The sequence below is a fragment of the Podarcis filfolensis genome (genome assembly GCF_964270895.1).
Source record: "Podarcis filfolensis genome assembly, chromosome: 10".
Lineage (NCBI taxonomy): Eukaryota > Metazoa > Chordata > Lepidosauria > Squamata > Lacertidae > Podarcis > Podarcis filfolensis.
In genome coordinates this window covers 62,264,164-62,286,267 of record NC_139612.1, presented here as the reverse complement: position 1 = coordinate 62,286,267, position 22,104 = coordinate 62,264,164, and the positions used below count along the sequence as shown (strand labels likewise).

Below are 22,104 nucleotides of genomic sequence, written 5' to 3'. Positions count from 1 at the left end.
GATTCTATGTTCTAAAACCAGAAAACCAAGACAAAACCAAGACTGTCCTGGACAAAGGCAGGAAACGGACTGGGGTTTAGGACAACTAAACCATGCCTACTTCCTTGACTTGAAGGTGCATTTCCTGCCTTTGGACACCAGGTGGAACCACAGCCCAGGCAAAGGGCTGTACTCCAGGGAGAATTTTACGGATAGCAAGAGATTTATTTATACGTCTATCACATTTATATGCCACCTTTCTTCCAAGGTGCCCAAGGAGGTTTGTTCGTTTATTTATTTAAATTATCAACACAAGCAAACAATCTGGGAATCCTTAGGGAGGTATGGGAATGGGGGCTGCAGCAGTCGGGAACAATTACTGGAATTCAGGTAGGGGCTGACTTGCAATAGCAGAAGTGCCTTTCTGCTTGCAAATCTTCAGGTGCCACCATATGAAATTGGCATTTTAAGAGCAAGTATGGTACTTTTTCTGTTATAATCAGTTTCTGAGTGAAGAGGTCAACAAAAATGATTATGGTGCAAGATGTATGTATCTCAATACACTTGTGTGGACTTTTTAATTTCTTCCTCGGGACTGAAAGCATTAATTGCTGATTTTTCCTTTACTGGTTCATTCAGCACTGGTTTAAAATGCAGTTGCATAATAAACTTGGGGGGCGGGGAGGTAATCTGAGTCTTAAGAAGCTGAGGAAACCAGCTCGCTGGCATGGGACAACTTCGAAAACATCCCTAGGGCTGACTTCCTGATAACCCTCAGCGCAACATGTGTCAAAAGTTACGTAACTTTGCCACAGCAAGATGAATAGCGTTGTTTTTGGCAGAAGACGAACTGCAGCTGTGTGGAAGCAGTGCTGCGTGCCACATGTAGAGGGCAGAACAGATCATGGGATCGTAAGATTGTTCAGTTGAAAGGGACCATGAGGGTGATCTAGTCCAATACGGGAATCGTAAACGATGCCTTCTTAACATCCCTACTGGTCAGTGAGATTCTAAGTTAGGAAACAGGGCCTCCCATCTGAGCTGTTAACAGTGTTTTACTAGAGTTCTTCCAAAGTTCCATAAGGAAGCCGATTTGAGAGCTAGATGGTGAAAAGTAAAATATAAGACCAACTACAATTCCTTTACGGATCTCCTTGGGAAATCCCTGATGCACGGTCAACAATCCTGCTTTGCGAAGCTGAAAAAGAGAACGCTCGCCCTCACCTCGCCAAGGTATAATATTGTAGAAATGGGGCACACAACGCAAGCCGTGCCAGCACCAAACATCTCCTTCACTCGATTTTCCTTCAAAGCAGCTATCAGATCGCTCATGGTGACGTATCGCTCTGACACCTTGAATTCTCCCTGTGACAAGGTAGAAAGGGGAGGAGCCCAAGAAAGCATTATTAAATTATGAAGAGCCATTTCCTCTGCTTAAAAAGCGAATAGCTTACTTATAGAAACACGGCACAGTGCTTCCAAATGGGCGCTTAATGAGGGTTATTTATAGAGAAGGGCTCCCAGATGCACCTGTTGGAAATTCCACAGGTACCCCTAACTAATTCCTTATCAAGATGAGAAAGTGCCCATGAAATCTTACAGGCCAGCTCGATAGGGATTGTGCTGTTGTAGTGTTTGGTTGCTCGCTGGAGGCAAGAGTACAATGCAATCTCCCTTCTGCTCACCAAATGGATCACAGCTTATAGCTTGAGCAGCAGCTCGGAAGATGTTCCCTGAGTTTGCAGAATGGCTCAGAACAGAGGTCACCACATTTGCAAACTGGAAAAAAATGTGTTGTAGGTACCACGGACATGCTGCAATTGCACACACGTGCACACACACTGATTCCCCTCCTTCCCTCTGGCATCCAGACTTGAAAAAAAGTCTTTTTGCTCCCCACCCCAACCCCACCCTAAGCCTAAAGCAGGGGGTGATCTTCCTGGAAATCGTAGCTAGGGAGACAGGAGTTAACCTTCCCAAGCTGATTTCAGTGCCGGAGGCTTGGGGGAATGGGAGCCTGGCTTAAGAGACTGACAGCTACTACTAGCCACTACTTTGTGGCTTAGGGCCCTCGTATTTACGGGACCGCCTCTCCTGGTCTGCCCCGCAGAAGACCTTAAGGTCCATGAATAATCATAGTTTAGAGGTCCCGGGCCCTAAGGAAGTCAGATTATCCTCCACCAGGGCCAGGGCCTTTTCAGTGATGGCTCCAACCTAGTGCAATGCTCTGTCCCAGGAGACCAGGGCCCTGCAGGATTTAACTTCCTTCCACGGTCCTGTAAGACAGAGCTATTCAGCCTGGCTTTCCATTTGAACTTAGCCTGATCTTTTATTCCCCTTCCTTCCCTCCCCCTCCCCTTTTTATGAAGATTACCCGTTCTGGGATCCCACAGCTAATTCTCCCCTGGTCTCCTCGCTGGCCCAAACAGGACTAATTTAGCCAGCTAGCCCTGGTGATCATCTAATGTTTATTGGATGGATTTTCCCCCTAAATTGATTTTTGAATTCTGAATTTATTGTTATTCACATTTTATACTGTGCTTTATGCTGTTTTTTGTTGCATCAATTAAGTGTTTTAAATTTGTTGTTAGCCACTCTGAGCCTGGTTTTCTGAACGGGAAGGGCGGGGTATAAATAAATGTATTATTACTATTATTAGATAGGTGTCAAAACCTGGAAGCAAAAGACACAGCGGACACCTACCCACTTGCTCGCCAAATCCAAAATGCTCTGTCTTGTCACGCCAGGAAGAATGATGCCGTCTAGGGGTGGGGTCGCCAGCTCCTCTTCTGTCAATACAAAACACGGTAGATCAGCATTGAAACAAACAAGTGCCCAGAAGTGACTGGATAGCTCCGTTAGTTAGAGCGTGGTGCTAATAATGCCAAGGTTACAGGTTTGATCCCTGTCTGGGACAGCTGCATATTCCTACGTTGCAGAGGATTAGGCTAGCTCTTCAGGGTCCTTTCCAACTCTATACTGAGGTTTGTGTTGTTGGTTTTTTTTTAAAAAATGACAATGGAAAAAGACATTGGAAAGGAGGAAACATTTTGACTTCTGGTATGGATGGGTGATACCATGAAATCCTTGGTTTGTCAAGCAGAATCTGACCCCAATCCACCTTTCTCCTAGATTTCTGAGGATTTATTATTGCTATTTAATAAAGGAAGAGTGGAATAAATTTAATGATTATTTAGTTAAATTTGTTAAGTTAAACTAACTGAAAACAGCTTGCAGATACTTAATGGGCTAAATATTTTATTTATGTTAAGTGATGAATTAATATGTTTAAGGTGAAGATCTAAGGATGTTAATGTTTAAGTTAAATTTCATAAAAATTGGGATTTGGAAAACCGTTAAAAGGACATGCAATAAAATTCAACCAAGGGGAAGCGAGGAAGTCACTTAACAAAGTTAATAAGTGTAATTTTCAATAAGGCTATGATTTATGTTTGTCTGTTTTGTGTGTTTGTTTGTTTGTTTGTTTATAATATTGTGAAAACTAATTAAAAAATTTGGAAAAAAAATAAAATAAATTTGTATACCGCAACTTCACCCGCAGATCTCAGGGTGGTTCATAACATAAAATACAAGACAAAAACACAATAGAAACAAGAACACACACAAAAACCAATACCCCCCCCCCAAAAAAAACACCAGTTCAGATCCATGGGGTGATTCCTTACAGTTAAACATAAATGACCATCTTACATACACTTGGCTCAGTCCCCTTTAAGCCCACCCGCCTTTGCCCAAGAGAACATGTAGCAGCAGGGGGAAACCTCAGGCCCAGGGCCCAAATATGCCCCCCCCCCCGCTTCTTTGTCTGGCCCTTGAGGCTCTCCCCAGGCTCGCCCCTCAGTGGCCTGGCTTCACTTCCTTCTTTGGCGTTTTCACCTGGCTGGAATTGGTCCCTGGACTGTGATGCCATTGCTTGTCTGGATGGAGTACAGACAGAGGTCATATGCGTGTGTGTAGAAACTAAGGACTCAGCTATGTTAGTAAAGAAACAGAGATTTGAATGTGCTATAAACATGCAACACCAGATGGCGCCAGAGAGCAGGAAATTTTAAAACGTGATTTTCCATAGAGGTTTTTTCTTTTGTAATAACGATCTGATTACAGTGATACCTCGGGTTACAGACGCTTTCGTTACAGACACTTCAGGTTACAGACTCCGCTAACCTGGAAGTAATACCTCAGGTTAAGAAATTTACCTCAGGATGAGAACAGAAATTGTGCAGCAGTGGTGCGGCAGCAGTGGGAGGCCCCATTAGCTAAAGTGGTGCTTCAGGTTAAGAACAGTTTCAGGTTAAGAACGGACCTCCGTGGTACCTGAGGTACCACTGTACTGACTTATATGTAGTGCTTTCCCCCTTTGTTTACATTCACCCCAGACTACTGTACAGAGATAGCATTCTTATTCATTGCTTAGCCCAATTCTGCCTAAGGCCCTGCTGGCCACTGCTATGTGGCCCCTGGAAGGCTGCCTTGAAATCAATGCGGCCTTCGGGCTGAAAGAGGTCCGGTCCGGTATATATGTGACCGAGTTAGAACCATGTGGTTGAGGGTGGTCACGAGGCCACTGAAACAAGTGAAGACACTGATTCCCCAGCTGCAGCGACAGACTAATACAAATACCAGTTTCTGTGCCTTCAAATCACAAGCCCCTGAGTGCTCCCACAGCCTGCAGGGGTGGGAAGCTTCTCACGCTGACGACTTTGGCAATTTTGCCAACCCCCAGAGAGGTTGGGAGATTGTCGTCGTTGGCATCCGTCTGTCTCGGGAGACAATGGAGGAGTGTGCCTTTGGGGGTGAAGTCAAACTGTTGGAAGGTTACAGCGCCTGCTGTGGCTGTAGAGACCGATGTGGGAGAGACATGTTTTGTTGCAGCTGGGGCAGAAGAAGGTGTCCGGTTGTGCTGCTGCCGGTGCCCCATGGCGTTTCTTCTCTCTGCGCTCCTCCCAGCGGCCATTTCTCCTCTGCTCACTGCTATGGATACAGGACCTGTCTGTCTGTCTCCAGGCACTGCTGTCATCTGAAAGGGATTCCTTGATGTTGCTGGCCTTCATGTCACTTTTGCAGACATCTTTGTAAAACCGAGTTGGTCTGCCAACGGGCCTGGTGCCTGAAGCCAGCTCCCCATAGAGCAGCCTTTCTCAACCTGTGGTTCCCCAGATGTTGGGACTAATAATAATAATAATAATAATAATAATAATTTATTATTTATACCCCACTCTGGGCGGCTTCCAATAAAACACTAAAATACAATAACCTATTAAACATTAAAAGCTTCCCTAAACAGGGCTGCCTTCAGATGTCTTCTAAAAGTCTGGTAGTTGATTTTCTCTTTGACATCTGGTGGGAGGGCGTTGCACAGGGTGGGTGCCACCACCGAGAAGGCCCTCTGCCTGGTTCCCTGTAACTTAGCTTCTCGCAGTGAGGGAACAGTCAGAAGGCCCTCGGCACTGGACCTCAGTGTCCGGGCAGAACGATGGAGGTGGAGATGCTCCTTCAGGTATACTGGACCGAGGCCGGGCTACTGGACTACAACTCCCATCATCCCTGAGCTCTGGCCTTGCTAGCTAGGGGTGATGGGAGTTGTAGTTCAACACCATCTGGGGACCCACAGGTTGAAAAAGGCTGCCATAGAGCATGTCATTGGGGTTCCTGCCATCTTCTATTCTACCGACATGACCAAGCCAGCATTGATGCCGCTATTAAGTTTTCTTGGCCAAGGAAGATTTGCTAGGTAGGGACCTTGTTTCCACCCTGCGATTCCCAGATCAAAAGCTTCCACCAACTTCCTTTATCATGCAATTTGTTCAGGCAATCATGCAGAGAATCAGGACAACGAAGCGACTTGAAAGCCAATCTACAAGCTTTGGCTAAATAAGAAGCTCACTTATCTTTCATTAAAGGAGAGATCACCGATGTCAGATTAAAGAGGAAGAACATTAAAGTGCAGAGTCTCGTTTTATCGCTTACAAAGTTGAAAACGTCTTTCTTTTTCCTTGCAAGCGAAGCTGTGGGCTGCGCTTTCACCATGTCCTGATTAAAATTCACCATTGTGCAGATAAGCGCTACTCTGGAGGGGACAGCGCAGAAATCAGGTGGCCTAAAACAGCGGTGGGAAATATTCTTTTTCTTCCAGAGGGCGGCATTCTCTTCATGCACAACTTGGGGGGGGGGGCGCATGTCAGCAGGTGGGGTCAGGTGTATAAGTGGGCAGAGCAATGGATGCAACTCCTGCTTCTGTTGTTGTTTAGTCATGTCCGACTCTTCGTGACCCCATGGACCAGAGCACACCAGGCACTCCTGTCTTCCACTGCCTCCCGCAGTTTGGTCAAACTCATGCTGGTAGCTCGGAACAAATTTTATCAATATTCACAGGATCCAATAAGAAGATGAGTTCTAAGGATTTGATAACATACTTATTGGTGGCAGCTATGGAAACAATAATACGACATTGAGAAAAACCCAGATAATGCGTCTTTGAGGACTTGCTATGGAAGCATATGGTATATAGCATTATCGGGGGGGGGGGGATACTTTCTCTGTAAGTTCAATACAAGGAAAAGCACAAAGGGCTTTGGCACTGTGTGGTGGGACTTTATTCACTGGACAATGGACACTGGAGAATTTGAAGCATTGCCAAAAGGGGCAAGAAGGGTGTGGTAGGAGTTCTGTCTTCATCAGCTACAGAAGATTAAGAGTTCACTTACAACCATATTGTAAGAACTTGATAAGAGCACTCACTTCCGGGTTTGCAGCATTCGGGAGCCAATCTGCTTGGGAGCCAATCTGCTTGAGTACCAAGGTATATCATTTGAATTACCTCCATTATAGCTTTGTGGTTACAAATTATATTTTGTGTTTCTTTTCTATGCTTTTGATATCTTTTTTGTTTACTGCCATTGCTATCCTTGAGCCTGAAAACAATTTTAAAAAAATGCACACGCATCTCTCCATACTCTATCCAAACAAGCAATCTTTGATTTTTTTACTTGCCCATCATCAGCAGGTGCCAGGGAAGGTTACAGCAATTTAAAATTGAGAATAAAAATGGTTAAAAACACATTACAATCAAATGAATAGGGTGGGTGCTGAAAAGACACACATCACACGTCAAAGTCCAGGTTAAATTATCACCCTAAACCCTGACCTTAACCCTAAGGACACACTCCAGTCAGACAACAATTGAGGATGGAATGGAGCAGAGAAATGGAGGGGTATGGCTGTCAGGAGCTCGTCCTACACTAGAGTAGGACCCTGGCAGAGACACATGCCCGACTGGCATGTTCCCTCCCTCCTGGTCGATCGTTCAAGAGCTTCAAAAGCTTTCTTCTGCCCGAACATCACAGCGACTGATGCCAACAGACATCGGCACACTTAGGGATCTGCAGAGTCTTTGCAGCTTTCTTGACAGATCTCAGCAACTCAGCATTTTGGCTAATCTACTTTATTTACATATAAACATACACAGAGCACTGCAACATGGCTCCTTCTCCCTCTAGCATCAGACAGCACAGAGAAAAAACAAAGGACAATAGTCCCAATTCATGGAACACAGTAACACAAACATCCTGTCTCCGTCACTTCCCACTCTGTGGAGTCAAAACATATAACGTCATGTAAAAGACAACAATCCCATGACTGCAATCACGGAGCAGGAATTCAAACAGTGGCCTGGGGAAATGGGTGTGGCCAGAGAACGGGGTGTGGCCTAGAAATAATTCCAATAGCCAGACAGTGAGGTCTGGAAAGCCCCATTGGGCCCTGTTCCTTCAGTTCTCAAACTCTTGCCTATGTGCTGTGAAAGTGATATAGAAAGGGTGCACAATGGAAATGGTAACACCTTGCAGGAAGTACTTAAAATATTGGAATAATATTTCGGCAACAGATGCAGCCACCACCTGCGGAACACACACAGTGAGTCTCAAGCTCATTTGCTGCTTCCTTCCCCTCTCCTCCTCTGGTGTGGCTGCTTTCGCTTCCGATTTCCATTTTTAAGTGCTGCCCAAGCCTCAAACCAAATATTAACCATGGATTGTCTGAAGAACCACAAACCATAGTTAAGGTCAGACACTGCAATTAATGGACATTAGGCATGCGGAAAGTAATTTCTCACCATGCTACTGTTTAGTGCTATGTCCAAACTGGTCCTTAGTGTACTCCAGGGTAGGGAACCTGTGGCCTTCCAGGTGATGCTGGACTCCCAGCTCCCATCAGCCCCAGTGGTCATGAACGATGGGAGTTGTAGTCCAGGAATACCTCAAAGACTATAGGTTTCCTATCTGTGGTGCATCCTCTCTCTTGAGAAAAAGAGGACCTGGTTATCTTGCCTCCTTTGCTTGCTGCCCACACTGAGATCCCTTGCTTTGCCATGCAGGCAAAACTGCAAACGAGCTTTCAAGGGGCTTGTTCTATTTCTATGCCTCGCCAGGCCAGCTGCCAGAGAGCGGGGAGCCCGTGAACCGTTAAAAACCCCCTTTGATAGGCAAATTCTCACTGACTGAGCAAACCATGCCCACCAGCCTAGCTCTGACTGGAGCAACATCTGCTTCCTTTGGTACCAGCCCGAGAAGGTGGCAATGTGTGTTGGCTGGTGAGCCAAAGAGCGCTCGGTTTCCCTGTGATCTGCAGCCAAACCTGTTCCCCATATGGCTTCGTTCGCTCGTCACTGCTAAAATGTGGGCAGCAGCCGTTCACACCCCACATGTGCTTTGGGGAGCCAAAGGCGTTTGGTTCCACTTTTGCCAGTACAAACAACTCTGCACTGATGTCCCCGAAAACCTTTATTCAGGCTCAAAGGAAAACGGCACAGGGGAGAATTGAGAATTTTTAACTTATTGTGCTCGCTGCGGCTGGTGAGCGCTAATAGTTCAAAGTGTCAGGAGTCCAACAGGATAGGGACGGCTGACCTACAGTGGTACCTCGGGATACATCCACTTCAGGTTACATACGCTTCAGGTTACAGAGTCCGCTAACCCAGAAATAGTGCTTCAGGTTAAGAACTTTGCTTCAGGATGAGAACAGAAATCGTGCTCCGGCGGCATGGCGGCAGCAGGAGGTCCCATTAGCTAAAGTGGTGCTTCAGGTTAAGAACAGCTTCAGGTTAAGAACGGACCTCTGGAACGAATTAAGTACTTAACCCGAGGTACCACTGTATACTAATACTGCTGCTCTCCTAAAACATTCCTGAAACTGCTCTGCTTCAGAGGAAACTTCATGGCCCAAACAGGCACTTGAGGCTCAAGGACCAGGCGGCCATTTTATTTGCCACAACTATGCCTGTCAGGGCTGAGGGAAAACATAAGGTGTTGGTTAAACATGGCTGGCCACTGTACCTCCATCTTCATTTCGCCAGTACAGGAAGAGATTCATGGTCCCGACTTCCGTAAGCTGATGGTCGTCTCCGTACAGCCAGAGAACCTGCTGGCAGCCTAATTCCATAGCTTCCCGCTGGGCATAGATAGAGGAGCCGTAGTTCCTTTTGGAAACAAGAGGGAAACAACAGGATAGGGTCAGGGCCTTTTTTCAGCCGGAATTCACCGGAACTCAGTTCCAGCACCTCTGAGGTGGGCACCATTGCCATTATAAGAGAACAGGGGAGGCCTTCACACCACAGCAGTTGAGATTAGGTTCGTTAAAAGTTGCATATCGCTTCCCACTAAAAAGTTCCGAAGTGATTTGCAAGCAAGTAAAGAAATACAAAATTACAAAAACTGGTTTGACAATATAATATACGGTAATTCCACAATTTACGAGGGGGTAATGGTCTGGGAATTGCAGCCAAAATCATGTATATTCAAAAACCACTGGGTTCAATGGCAGGTGTGACTGTTCAAGTCATTTTTCCCAGGACCCCGTCCCCCTTTAAATTTTAAACTTATTTTTTTTGCCATGTTCATAAAGCACAAGTTAAATGTGCTTACTGTACTACTGTATAAATCCCAACAAAATAAACATGTCTTTGCCAGTGCTGAAACGATGACTAGGTCCTTGTTCCCAGAGTAGTTTAAGATTAAATCCGTCTTCCCATACCCAGCCCCGGATATTGACAACCTTGTAACTGGAGTGGAGAGGAACCTGGGACCTCTTGCATACAATGATATGCTCTGCGACCAAGCTGTGGCCTCTCTTCTCCCACCTAAACTTAAGAAAATGGTATCTAGGACCTGCAGGAATCACTTCCTCATATCAGATTCACCGTTGCGAATTTCAGGAATGGCCAAGCCACCTTTCCCAGGACAAAAACTTCCTGTGTGCTCTAACAAGCAAGCCGTGCTGGCTAAATCAACAGCTGGGCCATCCTATAGCCCAGTTCTTCTGGCTGGAGCAACAGGCTGCTGTCAGGCATATTGCCAGCCGTGCCTCTGAAGCTATAAAATGCATTCCCGAAATGCCTGCATTTTGCTAGACGGCCACAGATGCCTTTGCCCTGAGCCAAGGAAGAGAGAGAGAGAGCATTTGCAGCCAGGCTTGTCCCCTCAACTTGGCAGAAGCGTGCTGATTCCGATGAAAGCAAAGTGTGTCATTCCAGGGATGTCGCCAGCTTCCGGGGAACAATGCCGCCAAGCCATTACACGGCTGCTTCTCAGAGTTCCCGTACCCTGGGACGGGCCACACAAAGGACGCCTGCCAGCTGTAAGATCAGCTTGTGATTAATGTGAACTGAGAAAATAGGCGGCCCATTTTGAGCCTAGGTCCTGCCCGACAAGGACAGAGTTCCCAATTATGGCACAGCACACAAACAGACCGTGAACAGACCAGTCGCGTTGTGATGTGACTCAGATTTGGAGACCCTGTCCGGAACCCCCACCCCCACTTTGACTCGTAGGTTCAGGCTGGCTAGACCAGGTGTTGGGTGAACCACACTAATGAGCTCATTGTGAAATTAAGAATAAAAATGCACTGTGTTTTCTTTTTTTTTTATCAAATATTTATTTAAATTTTCCATCTTAATAAAAAAAGAAAAAAAGAAAAAAAAATTAAAAACACATAAAGTTTACAATCCGTATTTTCAATAACATATTTCCCTGACTTCCCCACACCTCCCCTTCTTATATTCCAATTCCAATTGTTAGTTCAACAAGTTCTTATCCCCAATTTTTAACCTTTTTATATTTAATTCATTTTAAAAAACAAACAAACCAATTTTAACTTATAAACATCAATATTTGTACATCAGTACTCATTCTTAAAACCTTTTCCTAAAGTCGACCCAAATTCCCTTCCACGAATTCCCCAATTTTCATACTAATAACAAAACAAAATAAAAAACAGATTATAATTGTACACCCTTTGGATTCCCAAACCCCACCACCCCCTTTCCCGGTTTCGATCCCCAACAGATGTCCATCAGTCTTAATCTACTATCAGCCTGGAGACCTCACATCCGAGGCTCTTAATTCTCTCTCAATTCCTCTCTGCCGGTTTTTTTGATAGTCCTTAGTATTAAACACCAGATCTCGGAGAAGCTCTGTCCCAATAAGGTCCATGTTTCTTCCAGCCAGACCTCCATACTTAAAAGTGGAGCCCAAATCTTGTTTCTTACTCCTTTTAAGTCCAGTTGTCCCGAAAGCTCCAACTTGCACCTTAATCAAATTTGTAATCCATAGGTCTTCAGATCTCCACATAAGGAGATCTCTCCATTCTTCAATCTCCAATTCAAACCAGATTTTCATCATCCAGTACTTATTTTCCTTTGTAACCATCATGTCAGGCCTCTGGATCGATTTCTTAAAAAATGCACTGTGTTTTCATTTAGTGCAGAGGTCGGCAAACTAAGGCCCACTTGGCAAGTCCCCACACGCTGCGCTAAACCAGCGCAGTGCGGCTCGTGGACTCACTTCCACAGCGCTGGCGGGGCTTCCTATCGGCTGCAAGAAGCTCCTGCAGCCAATAGGAAGCTGCAGACGCCTCCTCCGCTCCAGAAACAGCATCTGCGCATGCGTGCACACATGCAGGCGCCTCCTCGGTGCTGGAAATAGTGTCTGCGCATGCACATGCGCACGCAGACGCCTCCTCTGCGTCGGAAATAGCGTTTGCAAATGTGCGCATGTGTGCTCGCATATGATCCAGCCTGCGGAGAGATCTCCGGGGGAGTGGACCGGCCCAGGCTCCGTAAGCTTTGCCGACCCCTGATTTACTGTGTGCAAAGCACTTCACTTCCCAGTAATTCTTACAATGAAAGATGATGTTGTGGTCCTTTTGTTATAGTTAGGAAATCTTTTATCTGCCAAAAGAAATGGCCAATATAGGAGATACTAGCAGGATTTTTGTTCTGGGTGGTTGTGGAGGATTACTACATAAGCCATGGGGTGGCTTGCCCCATAAGTAGGGAGAAGTCTGTGCCTGGGACTGTGCACTGCTGCCAACTGCAATGTTTTCAGAGCAGTTAGGGATGCCTGCAAGGCACAATGACTATGGAAGAAGAAGCCATGGTTCACCTGTATAACCCATGTTTTGCATGCAAAAGGTGTTTGCTCATCTCCAGGGGATCAGATAGCAGGTGATGTGGAGGAGCTCTGCCCAAGCCCTAGGACAGCCACTGCCCATCAGGCCAGATACTTTAGAGCTAGATGGATAGAACAACAATCTGTTCCTTTGAAAATGCATGCAGCTTGGAGCTCCAAAACTGGTTTTGGCCAATGGCAGTATACCGTGTCCCAGAGGATTCTGGGACATGTTTTTGATGCACTCTCGGATAAGCAGCATGCTCAGCACGTGATTTCCAGTCTAGTTCGCACGTCGTGAACTGAGGCTAGCAATGTCCTAGTCCCAACACAGACATCTCCTCCAACTCTCTGGCGACGAGAGCTGGGAAATATCTCTGCCCAAGAAACGCAGAGAGCTGCAACCAGCCGGAATGGACAATGAAGGGCTAGGTGGGCCAATAGCATGAACCCAAATGACCCACCCACCATTTAGAAAATGAGAACCCAATGCTCTCATGCCTACATGGAATTCAGGAACGCTGAGCATTAGCGTCACATGGGTGTTACTTCATCAGGATGATCTTACCCTCCCAGCTTGCAGTCCCCGGTTCCTCCTTTCCAGGCTCGGACGTATTTTGGATCTGCCCATAAGGCTATGGGGTTGAAGCTGCCGCTCGAAAAGTACGGGCCCACAGGACTCAGTATGACGTAGAGGAGGGCTTTCGACGGCTTCTTGACTCCAAGGGACGGCTGAATAGCGGAAAGAGAGGCAACGTTAAGAGCATAAGGAGGGACCTACTGGATCAGACCAGAAATCCTGTCTCTTCTCAGCGATGAAACAGAGGATTATGGGAAACCCATCATCAAACAGCAACAGCATTCTCCTGCATGGGATTCTCTGCAGCCGTTTTCTAGAGGCAAACTGCCCTATACTGGAGGTAATCCTCTACAACCATCACGACTATAGCAGCCACTGATACCCATTATTTTCATGAATGTATCAAACTCCCTTTTTAAAATGACCCCATGCAAAATTTGGTTCTTCGGTGCCCATTCGGTTGAACAGTGGGTTCACTTCTAGTTCATGGCGTATTTTTTAAAAAAAACAGAAGAGGTTCTGAGATAGCTCCGTTGGTAGAGCATGAGACTCTCAATTTCTGGGTGGTGGGTTTGAGCCCCACATTGGGCAAAATATTCCTGCATTGCAGAGGTTTGGACTAGATGGCACTTGTGGTCCCTTCCAACTCTATGATTCTAGAGAGCCTGATAGGAATGAAAAGGACCAAAAATGAAGTAGGATGAGACCCAAACAATCCCAGATTGATTGATCTCAGGGGTCCTGGATGGCAGGCATGGCTCCCTTAGCTTAAGGTTCTGGATGGCGAAGGTTCCTTGCAGCCGACTTCCAAAGCCAACCTTCCAATAGCAGTTTGATCTGCAGCAATGAGCAAATGACAATCGAAACTTAGCTCTTTGCCACTGAAGAGGAAGCCACTATTAAAGGAGGAAGGAGCAGGTCAGGCTTGGGGAGGGGGAAGCACCAGTTTATAATTGCCTCTGGTTTACATACTACTGCTACATGTTCCATATTGATTTAAAATCGGCTCACCTTCCATACCGATTTGAAATCATATTGATTGTGGAAGGAGGGGATATATTGGTTTGCTTTTGTTCTTATTTTAATTAAGCATTTTGCGTTTTTTATAGTGAAATTTTATGTTGCGAACCACCCCAAGATCTGCAGGTGCAGGGCAATGTACAAATGCAATAATAAAAACATATAATAATAATAATAATAATAATAATAATAATAATAATAATAGAGGACTTCCTATGCAACACAAGGGGACACATATTCTGCAATTCCACACCTGAGTATGGACAACCAAACAGAAGGGAACCTAGGGCTCCTTCTGGAGAATCTGAATGTTCAAATGAAAAAGAATGGACAAGTTCAAGCTGTGCAATGAAATGAGAAAACATTTCCACTAGGTGGCAATATGGTTACCTCTAAATACAGAGGCTGCAACTTTACAAAAGAGAACATCACACTTGGTCTCTTCTCCACAATGATTTTCCTACAATAGTGCCATTTCAGCTACAGGAAAGAGTATGTACGCTTTATTCTGTTTTTAGTGTTCTGTTGGGAGCCACCCAGAATGGCTAGGGAAACCAAGCCAGATGGACGGGGTATAAATAAATATAAAATTATTATTATTATTACTACTATTTTTACTATTATTACTACTACTATTATTATTACCACCTCTTCCTTTACATGGAGAGATCCATGAAGGCGCTTTTGTGTGAAGTAGGACTTATTCATTCACATAGAGCACATTAGCATTTCTCTGCCGGCAACCGCAACTTGCAAGGTTAAAAGCAGAACCTTGCTCTTGCACAGAAATCCCGTATGCTCAAACAATGCACAGACATTACGCCTTCCCAGGACAACAGAAAACGCCAGCATATGTCGGATGCTCTTTAGGCCATACAAAGGATCTGTGCATGTGAGCTCGAGGTGTTAACTTCCATTCGAACACACAACGCCCGCTTCTAGGTGCATCAAGTGAGGACTGGGCTAAAAATGCAACAGCAACGAGGAGGCAGAATTTGGGAGGTGACAGAATAGACTGTCTCAGAATGCAGGTGGGGATAGATGAACCTTTGCAGGGTTTTCCTTTTTTTAATGACACAGCAAGAAATAGGCTGGATTGAGTATTTCTTTTTGATGTGCTCCCTCCCCCCCCCCTTTTTTTAAATGCACAATTATTTTCACAGGAGGGGAAATTCTGAAAACTGCTCCCCAACCCTGCAGTTTTAATGTGGTACAACTCATTCTGCCGCCTCTGGATTCTGCTGCCATGTTCAGACCAGGCCTCAGTTAGCAAAAAGGCCCAGTGCAAAAATGAAGAAAAACAAAGAACAAGGTTAGTTTTCCCACAAACCTCTGTCCCAATTAACGTAGGGCGAATGTACAAGCTAGCGGCGGTCGAGTACGGCACCCACTCCTTTTCGACTTCCACGAGTTTCCGGATGCACTCCAAAAGCTCTTCTTTGTCAAATCCCTGAAAGCAAAAGCAGGAGAAGGCAACACTTAGAATAACCTTAACGTGGTTGGAAGCACACTTCAGCCGCAACGTTTAATTAGCCTATTAAGCCAGAGGCCGTGACGTTCCAACTACCGTTAGTGAATGAGACACCAGGGGAGGTCATATGATTCTAAACACCCAACAAACAAAACAGTTTAATTGATTTCATAGCAATTGTGCAACACATCTCTAAAGCACGAGTTTGGGCTGGACATTTTAAATGCCTGCAGGGGTTTTTTGGGGGAGGAGGGTACGGGGAAGGTTCTTTGAGTCCCACATTTCTCCTTTATTATGGATTTCCCCCTTCCCAAGCAAGAGATGTATTAAAGCAGGCATCCCCAAACTCAGCCCTCCAGCCGTTTTGGGACTACAACTCCCACCATCCCTAGCTAACAGGACCAGTGGTCCTGAATTGTTGCCATTCTGGAGCCTCAGACTCTTAATCTCAGGTTTGTGGGTTTGAGCCACGCACTGGGCAAAAGATTCCTGAATCATAGAATCATAGAATCATAGAGTTGGAAGAGACCACAAGGGCCATCGAGTCCAACCCCCTGCCAAGCAGGAAACACCACCAGAGCACTCCTGACATATGGTTGTCAAGCCTCTGCTTAAAGACCTCCAAAGAAGGAGACTCCACCACACTCCTTGGCAGCAAATTCCACTGTCGAACAGCTCTTACTGTCAGGAAGTTCTTCCTAATGTTTAGGTGGAATCTTCTTTCTTGTAGTTTGGAACCATTGCTCCGTGTCCGCTTCTCTGGAGCAGCAGAAAACCTTTCTCCCTCCTCTATGTGACATCCTTTTATATATTTGAACATGGCTATCATATCACCCCTTAACCTCCTCTTCTCCAGGCTAAACATGCCCAGCTCCCTTAGCCGTTCCTCATATGGCATTGTTTCCAGGCCTTTGACCATTCTAGTTGCCCTCCTTTGGACACGTTCCAGTTTGTCAGTGTCCTTCTTGAACTGTGGTGCCCAGAACTGGACACAGTACTCCAGGTGAGGTCTGACCAGAGCAGAATACAGTGGCACTATTACTTCCCTTGATCTAGATGCTATACTCCTATTGATGCAGCCCAGAATTGCATTGGCTTTTTTAGCTGCTGCGTCACACTGTTGGCTCATGTCAAGTTTGTGGAATCGAATGGAGTTGGATTAGTTCAGGCATGTCCAAAGTCCGTTTGGGGGGCCTAATTCAGCCCCCCGGCTGGTTTAATCAGGCCCCTGTGGCAGTTTATTTCTTGGGGTCAAATCCCCCCAAAAGCTCGACATCTTGGGTCAGCCTTCACACATGTTCACTTCATCTGAGGCGGTTGGAAGATGGATGGCGGCTAACAGATTGAGGTTGAATCCTGACAAGACAGAAGTACTGTTTTGGGGGGACGGGAGGTGGGCAGGTGTGGAGGACTCCCTGGTCCTGAATGGGGTAACTGTGCCCCTGAAGGACCAGGTGCGCAGCCTGGGAGTCATTCTGGACTCACAGCTGTCCATGGAGGCGCAGGTCAATTCTGTGTCCAGGGCAGCTGTTTATCAGCTCCATCTGGTACGCAGGCTGAGACCCTACCTGCCCGCGGACTGTCTCACCAGAGTGGTGCATGCTTTAGTTATCTACCGCTTGGACTACTGCAATGAGCTCTATGGGGGGCTACCTTTGAAGCTGACCCGGAAACTACAACTAATCCAGAATGCGGCAGCTAGACTGGTGACTGGGAGCAGCTGCCGAGACCATATAACACCGGTCTTGAAGACCTGCACTGGCTCCCAGTATGTTTCCGAGCACAATTCAAAGTGTTGGTGCTGACCTTTAAAGCCCTAAACAGCCCCGGTCCAGTATACCTGAAGGAGTGTCTCCACCTCCATCGTTCTGCCTGGACACTGAGGTCCAGCTCCGAGGGCCTTCTGGCGGTTCCCTCACTGCGAGAAGCCAAGTTACAGGGAACCAGGCAGAGGGCCTTCTCGGTAGTGGCACCCGCCCTGTGGAACGCCCTCCCACCAGATGTCAAAGAGAAAAACAACTACCAGACTTTTAGAAGACATCTGAAGGCAGCCCTGTTCAGGGAAGCTTTTAATGTTTAATAGGTTATTGCATTTGGGTGTTCTGTTGGAAGCCGCCCAGAGTGGCTGGGGAAGCCCAGCCAGATGGGCAGAGTATAAATAATAAATTATTATTATTGTTTTGGGCACCCCTGGACAAGATGATTCTCATAGTCCCTTCTACCTCTACAATTATATGACCTTATATTGGTCGCGTAAGAGCTCATTCGACATTTTGTGAATACGGATAAACAGCTCCGTGTAACCCAAGATCTTGCGTCGTCTCTCACTGATTCCATCTCTTAGGAATCTCCTTGGCAGAAACACTGCTTTCAGTCTTGGAAAGGATTTACCAGTCGGGATGAAAACACTGTCTGAAGTCACAGCGGGGGAAAGAGCAGGGGGAAGAAAAGTAAATGCTTGCATTACGCACTGGCAAAGTCGCCCGCAGAGCTGACCGCAGCATCCTGTCCATGTTGAGTCCCGGACGGAACAAGCGGATTTTGCCATCCACCCCTCGGTACGCCTTCATGCCTTCGAACAGCTAAAAGAACCAAGAAGGGAGGAATCGGAGAAGTTGAGCGTAAATGGCAGACAGCGGTGAATATCGCACACACATGAACATGCACACACACAGGTAAAATAAAATACTGTACTAATAAACGCATGTGCATTCCAAATGAAATCATTGATCGCTTTACATGTTCAGAATGTTAACATTAAATAAAAACTGAGCAACTTCTGCATCATTCCACACATGAGGTTTGCTGCTTCCTATACCCACCTCTCACATTAGAAAAGAACTATCTAACGCATTATTAAAGGGCTGCAAAAATGTACCCAACTTTTTTTGGGGTGGGCGCGGACTTTCCAGTACTGGCACCCTGATTGACATTCTGTTCCCTCTAGGGCTGTGAGCTTCAACTGGTTGATCAGTTAGACAGTCACATGGTTAACTTGCCAATTTTCAATCAGTGCTTGCCGATTTTTAAACAGCGGGGCGAAGTTTTTTTAAAAAAGCCTTGTCCAGCACCCTCCTCAAGTGCTTTTGCCTTGCTGGAATTTGCCTAGCTGAATTGTGACAGTACTTCCTGCTTGGCTGGAAGGAGAGAGAGTAGTGAATGTGTAAGAACCTCTGGTTTTTGCGAAGCTGGAATGTAGTCAAATGTAAAATTCGCATCCATTGCTCCCCTCAGTTTTGCCTTTGTCCACACCTACATTTGCCCCTGCAACCTCTCTGGAATATTACCCTCAAGGGAATGTGTTGAAAAGGTTTCCCTGCCTCATGCCATCCCACAATGAAATCAGGATTTCAAACTATGGATTGTGCAAGCAGTTTTGCCATGGAAAAAGTAAGCCAGGAAAGAAAATGGGAGAATGCAAGGGCAGGAGAGGGACTGCAGTTTGTACACACATTTATGTTATGACCGAACTAAATATTGTGATTTTATCCTGTGAACCTCCTTGAGACCTGTGGGTATAGGGTGGCATATATATATAATAATAATAATAATAATAATAATAATAATAATAATAATAATAATAATATAATTCTAGTTTGGTTCTGGTATGTTTGTGATATGGGAAGAAAACAGCAAATATACACTGTCATTTTTAGCAGTGAATGGCAGGTTTTCAGAGTGATCCTAGGTGCGTTTACTGAGAAGTAAGTCCCACTGTGTTACAGGGACTTAACACCTAATATATTATATGTTTAGAAGTGCAGCTTCTAAAGGTTCTAAAGGTTCTCGTAAACCTTTTCATATCGCAGCTTCAAAACACCAACGTATCTTCACCTTTTTTAAAAGCACCACAGTTTCATATCTATCCTCGCAATCACGACAGCGAGAAACGTATTTTATTTGGTAAGAAACGAAAGCTGGCACATCTCGCCTTTAGGCCGCGCCCCAATCTACAGGGAGATCAGCTAAACTTTCAAGTGGAGAGCAGCTTGTACTAGGATTGTCTTGGTGTCCCTGGTCTGAAACACTGCCTGCCTAGATTCTTACACAGACCCATAGAGCAGAACAGCTATTTTATTTTATTTTACCCTAGATGCACTGTTACGGAAGATGCCCCAGACTGCCTATTATTATTATTATTATTAGCTTTTGCTAAAAATTTTCACAGAGTTTGGAGGCAAACCAAGAATGAAATCATTGCACAAGGACAAAAAGGCCTTGCCAATGCCTTTTCTTGTCTGTTCCTGGAAGGACGGGAAACATCTCGAAAATCCCGCAGTGCCCAAGTCAGCCTTTTCAGTAGCTAAGGGGGAAAACCAGTGGGGAGTTCCGGACAGGATGACTAAACTGAAAACAGCAGAGAGAGGGATTTTTCCACCGCAACAAAATCAGAGCTGGGCATGGGAGCTGGTGAAGTGTCCTGGCCAGGTCACAGAAGTCCCACAGACAAATCTCACTTCAGATTGGAACAGCCTGAACCTTTCCCTAGATTACGAGTTGTACATGTGAAAAGGATCTAGGGGTTTTAGTGGACCACATGCTTAACATGAGTCCACAGTGCGACGCAGCAGCAAAAAAACCCAGCTAATGCTATTCTAAGCTGCATCAACGGAAGTATAGTGTCCGGATCAAGGGAAGTAATAAAACCACTCTATTCTGCCTTGGTCAGAACACACCTGTGGTACCGTGTCTGAAGTTATGGCCACCAAAATTTAAGAAGGATGCTGACAAGCTGCAATGTGTGCAGATGAGGGAAACCGAGGTGATTAAGGCTTTGGAAACCAAGCTTTATGAGGAACAGTTGAGTGGGGTATGTTTAGCCTGGAAAAGAGGAGACTGAGAGGAAAAGAGGAGACTGGAAAAGAGGAGACTGTCACATGGGGGATGGAGAAAACTCATTTTCTCCTGCTCCAGGGGCTAGGACTTCCATTTGAAGGCACCTTCTATTGAAGGGCTGCCTGGTCCACCTCCAGTTTAAAGATAAAGAACTATAAGATGGAAGACCAGCATGGGCCCTTGAGGTTGTCCATCAACAAGTAGCAAATAATAATAATAATAATAATAATAATAATAATAATAATAATAATAGTAGTAGTAGTAGTAGTAGTAGTAGTTATTGGCCAGCTGACTGAGCAAGCCACACAGACAGCTGAGCACAGCTTTCTACAACTATGGTAAAATGTATTGTGTTTCTGGTTTTGTTCTGGCTTTCTCTAGAAGAGAAGACTGAGAGGAGATATAGCTTAAGGACTGTCACATGGAAGATGGAGCAAGCTTTTTTCCTGTTGCTTCAGAGCGTAGGACCCAAACAAATGGTTTCAAGTTACCAGAAAGGAGATTCTGACTAAACATCAGGAAGAACTTTCTGACTGTAAGAACTGTTTGATAGAGGAACAGACTCCCACGAGAGGTGGTAGGCTCTACCGTCATTGGAGGTTTTTAAAGAGGTAGGGTGACCATCTGCCAGGTATTATTATTATTATTATTATTATTATTATTATTATTATTATTATTATTATTATTATTTCTATACAGCCCTTCTTCATCTGGGGATTACAAGGTGGTTTACAGTACACAAACACAAAAATACATAACGTAGTAATGAACAAAAACAGTAAACCCCCCCTCCCAATTATTTTTTTTTTAAGGGCATAGATTGTTTAATGAGTCAAAGGCTTGGGAGAAGAGAAATATTTTTGCCTGGCACACAAAGACATCAGGTGAGTCTCCCTGGGAAAAGCATTCCACCAATGAGGAACTGTTCTCATGTTGCCACCAGTTCATACGGGTGGAGGCCTTGCAAGGGTTGGACTAGATGACCCCTAGGGTCCCTTCTGACTCTACAATTCTATGCATCTATTTCAAGGAGAGTAACTATTCCTAAATTATCATCATTAGTAGACTTCTTCACCACAAAAGTCCCAGGGTGGATTACAACTTGTGAAAATTCTTACCAAAATCTTTTTTTTTTGAAAAAAAGGAGGGGTTACAACAATTTTAAAAATACAATATTAAAAAATAAGTTAAAATGGGTTAGCATCAAAATGATAAGGTGCATCCTCAAAATCTCTCTCCCTTTCTGAGGTGTCAAAGGTTAGAGAGGGGCGTCCCAAGACCTGAGAGAGTCCGCAAGTGCAGGTTCTCTTTTGAAGCGCCACATTTCCTCTGTTTTGCAAAATTCTGCCTATCTGCAAGCAACCCCTTCCAACTTTTTTGGGGGGGGGATAACAAACAGAAATCCCCAGGGAAAGCTGTCATTTTGTTATCAGACAAACCAGTTTGTGCAGACCCTGCTCCTGTGGAAACTAAGCAAGTGGCCTTCTTAGTTATGACAACCGGATCAGGCCAGCCCTGCTACTGGGCAGAGTGAGGGGCTGCCCCAAGCAGCTGATTTGGGTACCATTAAAGAGGAGCAACTTGCTATTCAATATACAGTGGTACCTCGGTTTACGAACTTAATCCGTTCCCGAAGTCCGTTCTTAAACCGAAACCGTTCTTAAACTGAGGCGCGCTTTCCCTAATGAGGCCTCCCACCACCGGTGCCCTTCCACCGTTCGGACTGCGTTCTTAGACCGAGGTAAAGTTTGCAAACC

At 45.4% G+C, this 22,104-nt stretch overlaps 1 protein-coding gene across 3 annotated transcripts in view; it reads right to left on the bottom strand.

Annotated features, from left to right (window-relative positions):
- Positions 1-22,104, bottom strand: part of BCAT1 (branched chain amino acid transaminase 1) — a 70,385-nt gene that overhangs the window by 9,623 nt on the left and 38,658 nt on the right. For all 3 annotated transcript variants that reach the window (XR_014538757.1, XM_083572911.1, XM_083572912.1), the window contains 6 exons: positions 17,983-18,093; positions 15,371-15,490; positions 13,009-13,172; positions 9,330-9,472; positions 2,683-2,768; positions 1,204-1,344 (listed from right to left, as the gene is read on the bottom strand). Coding sequence is in view for 2 of the 3 variants with exons in the window: in XM_083572911.1 (XP_083429037.1) it covers positions 1,204-1,344; positions 2,683-2,768; positions 9,330-9,472; positions 13,009-13,172; positions 15,371-15,490; positions 17,983-18,093 (765 nt within the window). In the remaining variant the exon portion in view is untranslated. The remainder of the gene's footprint in view (positions 1-1,203; positions 1,345-2,682; positions 2,769-9,329; positions 9,473-13,008; positions 13,173-15,370; positions 15,491-17,982; positions 18,094-22,104) is intronic.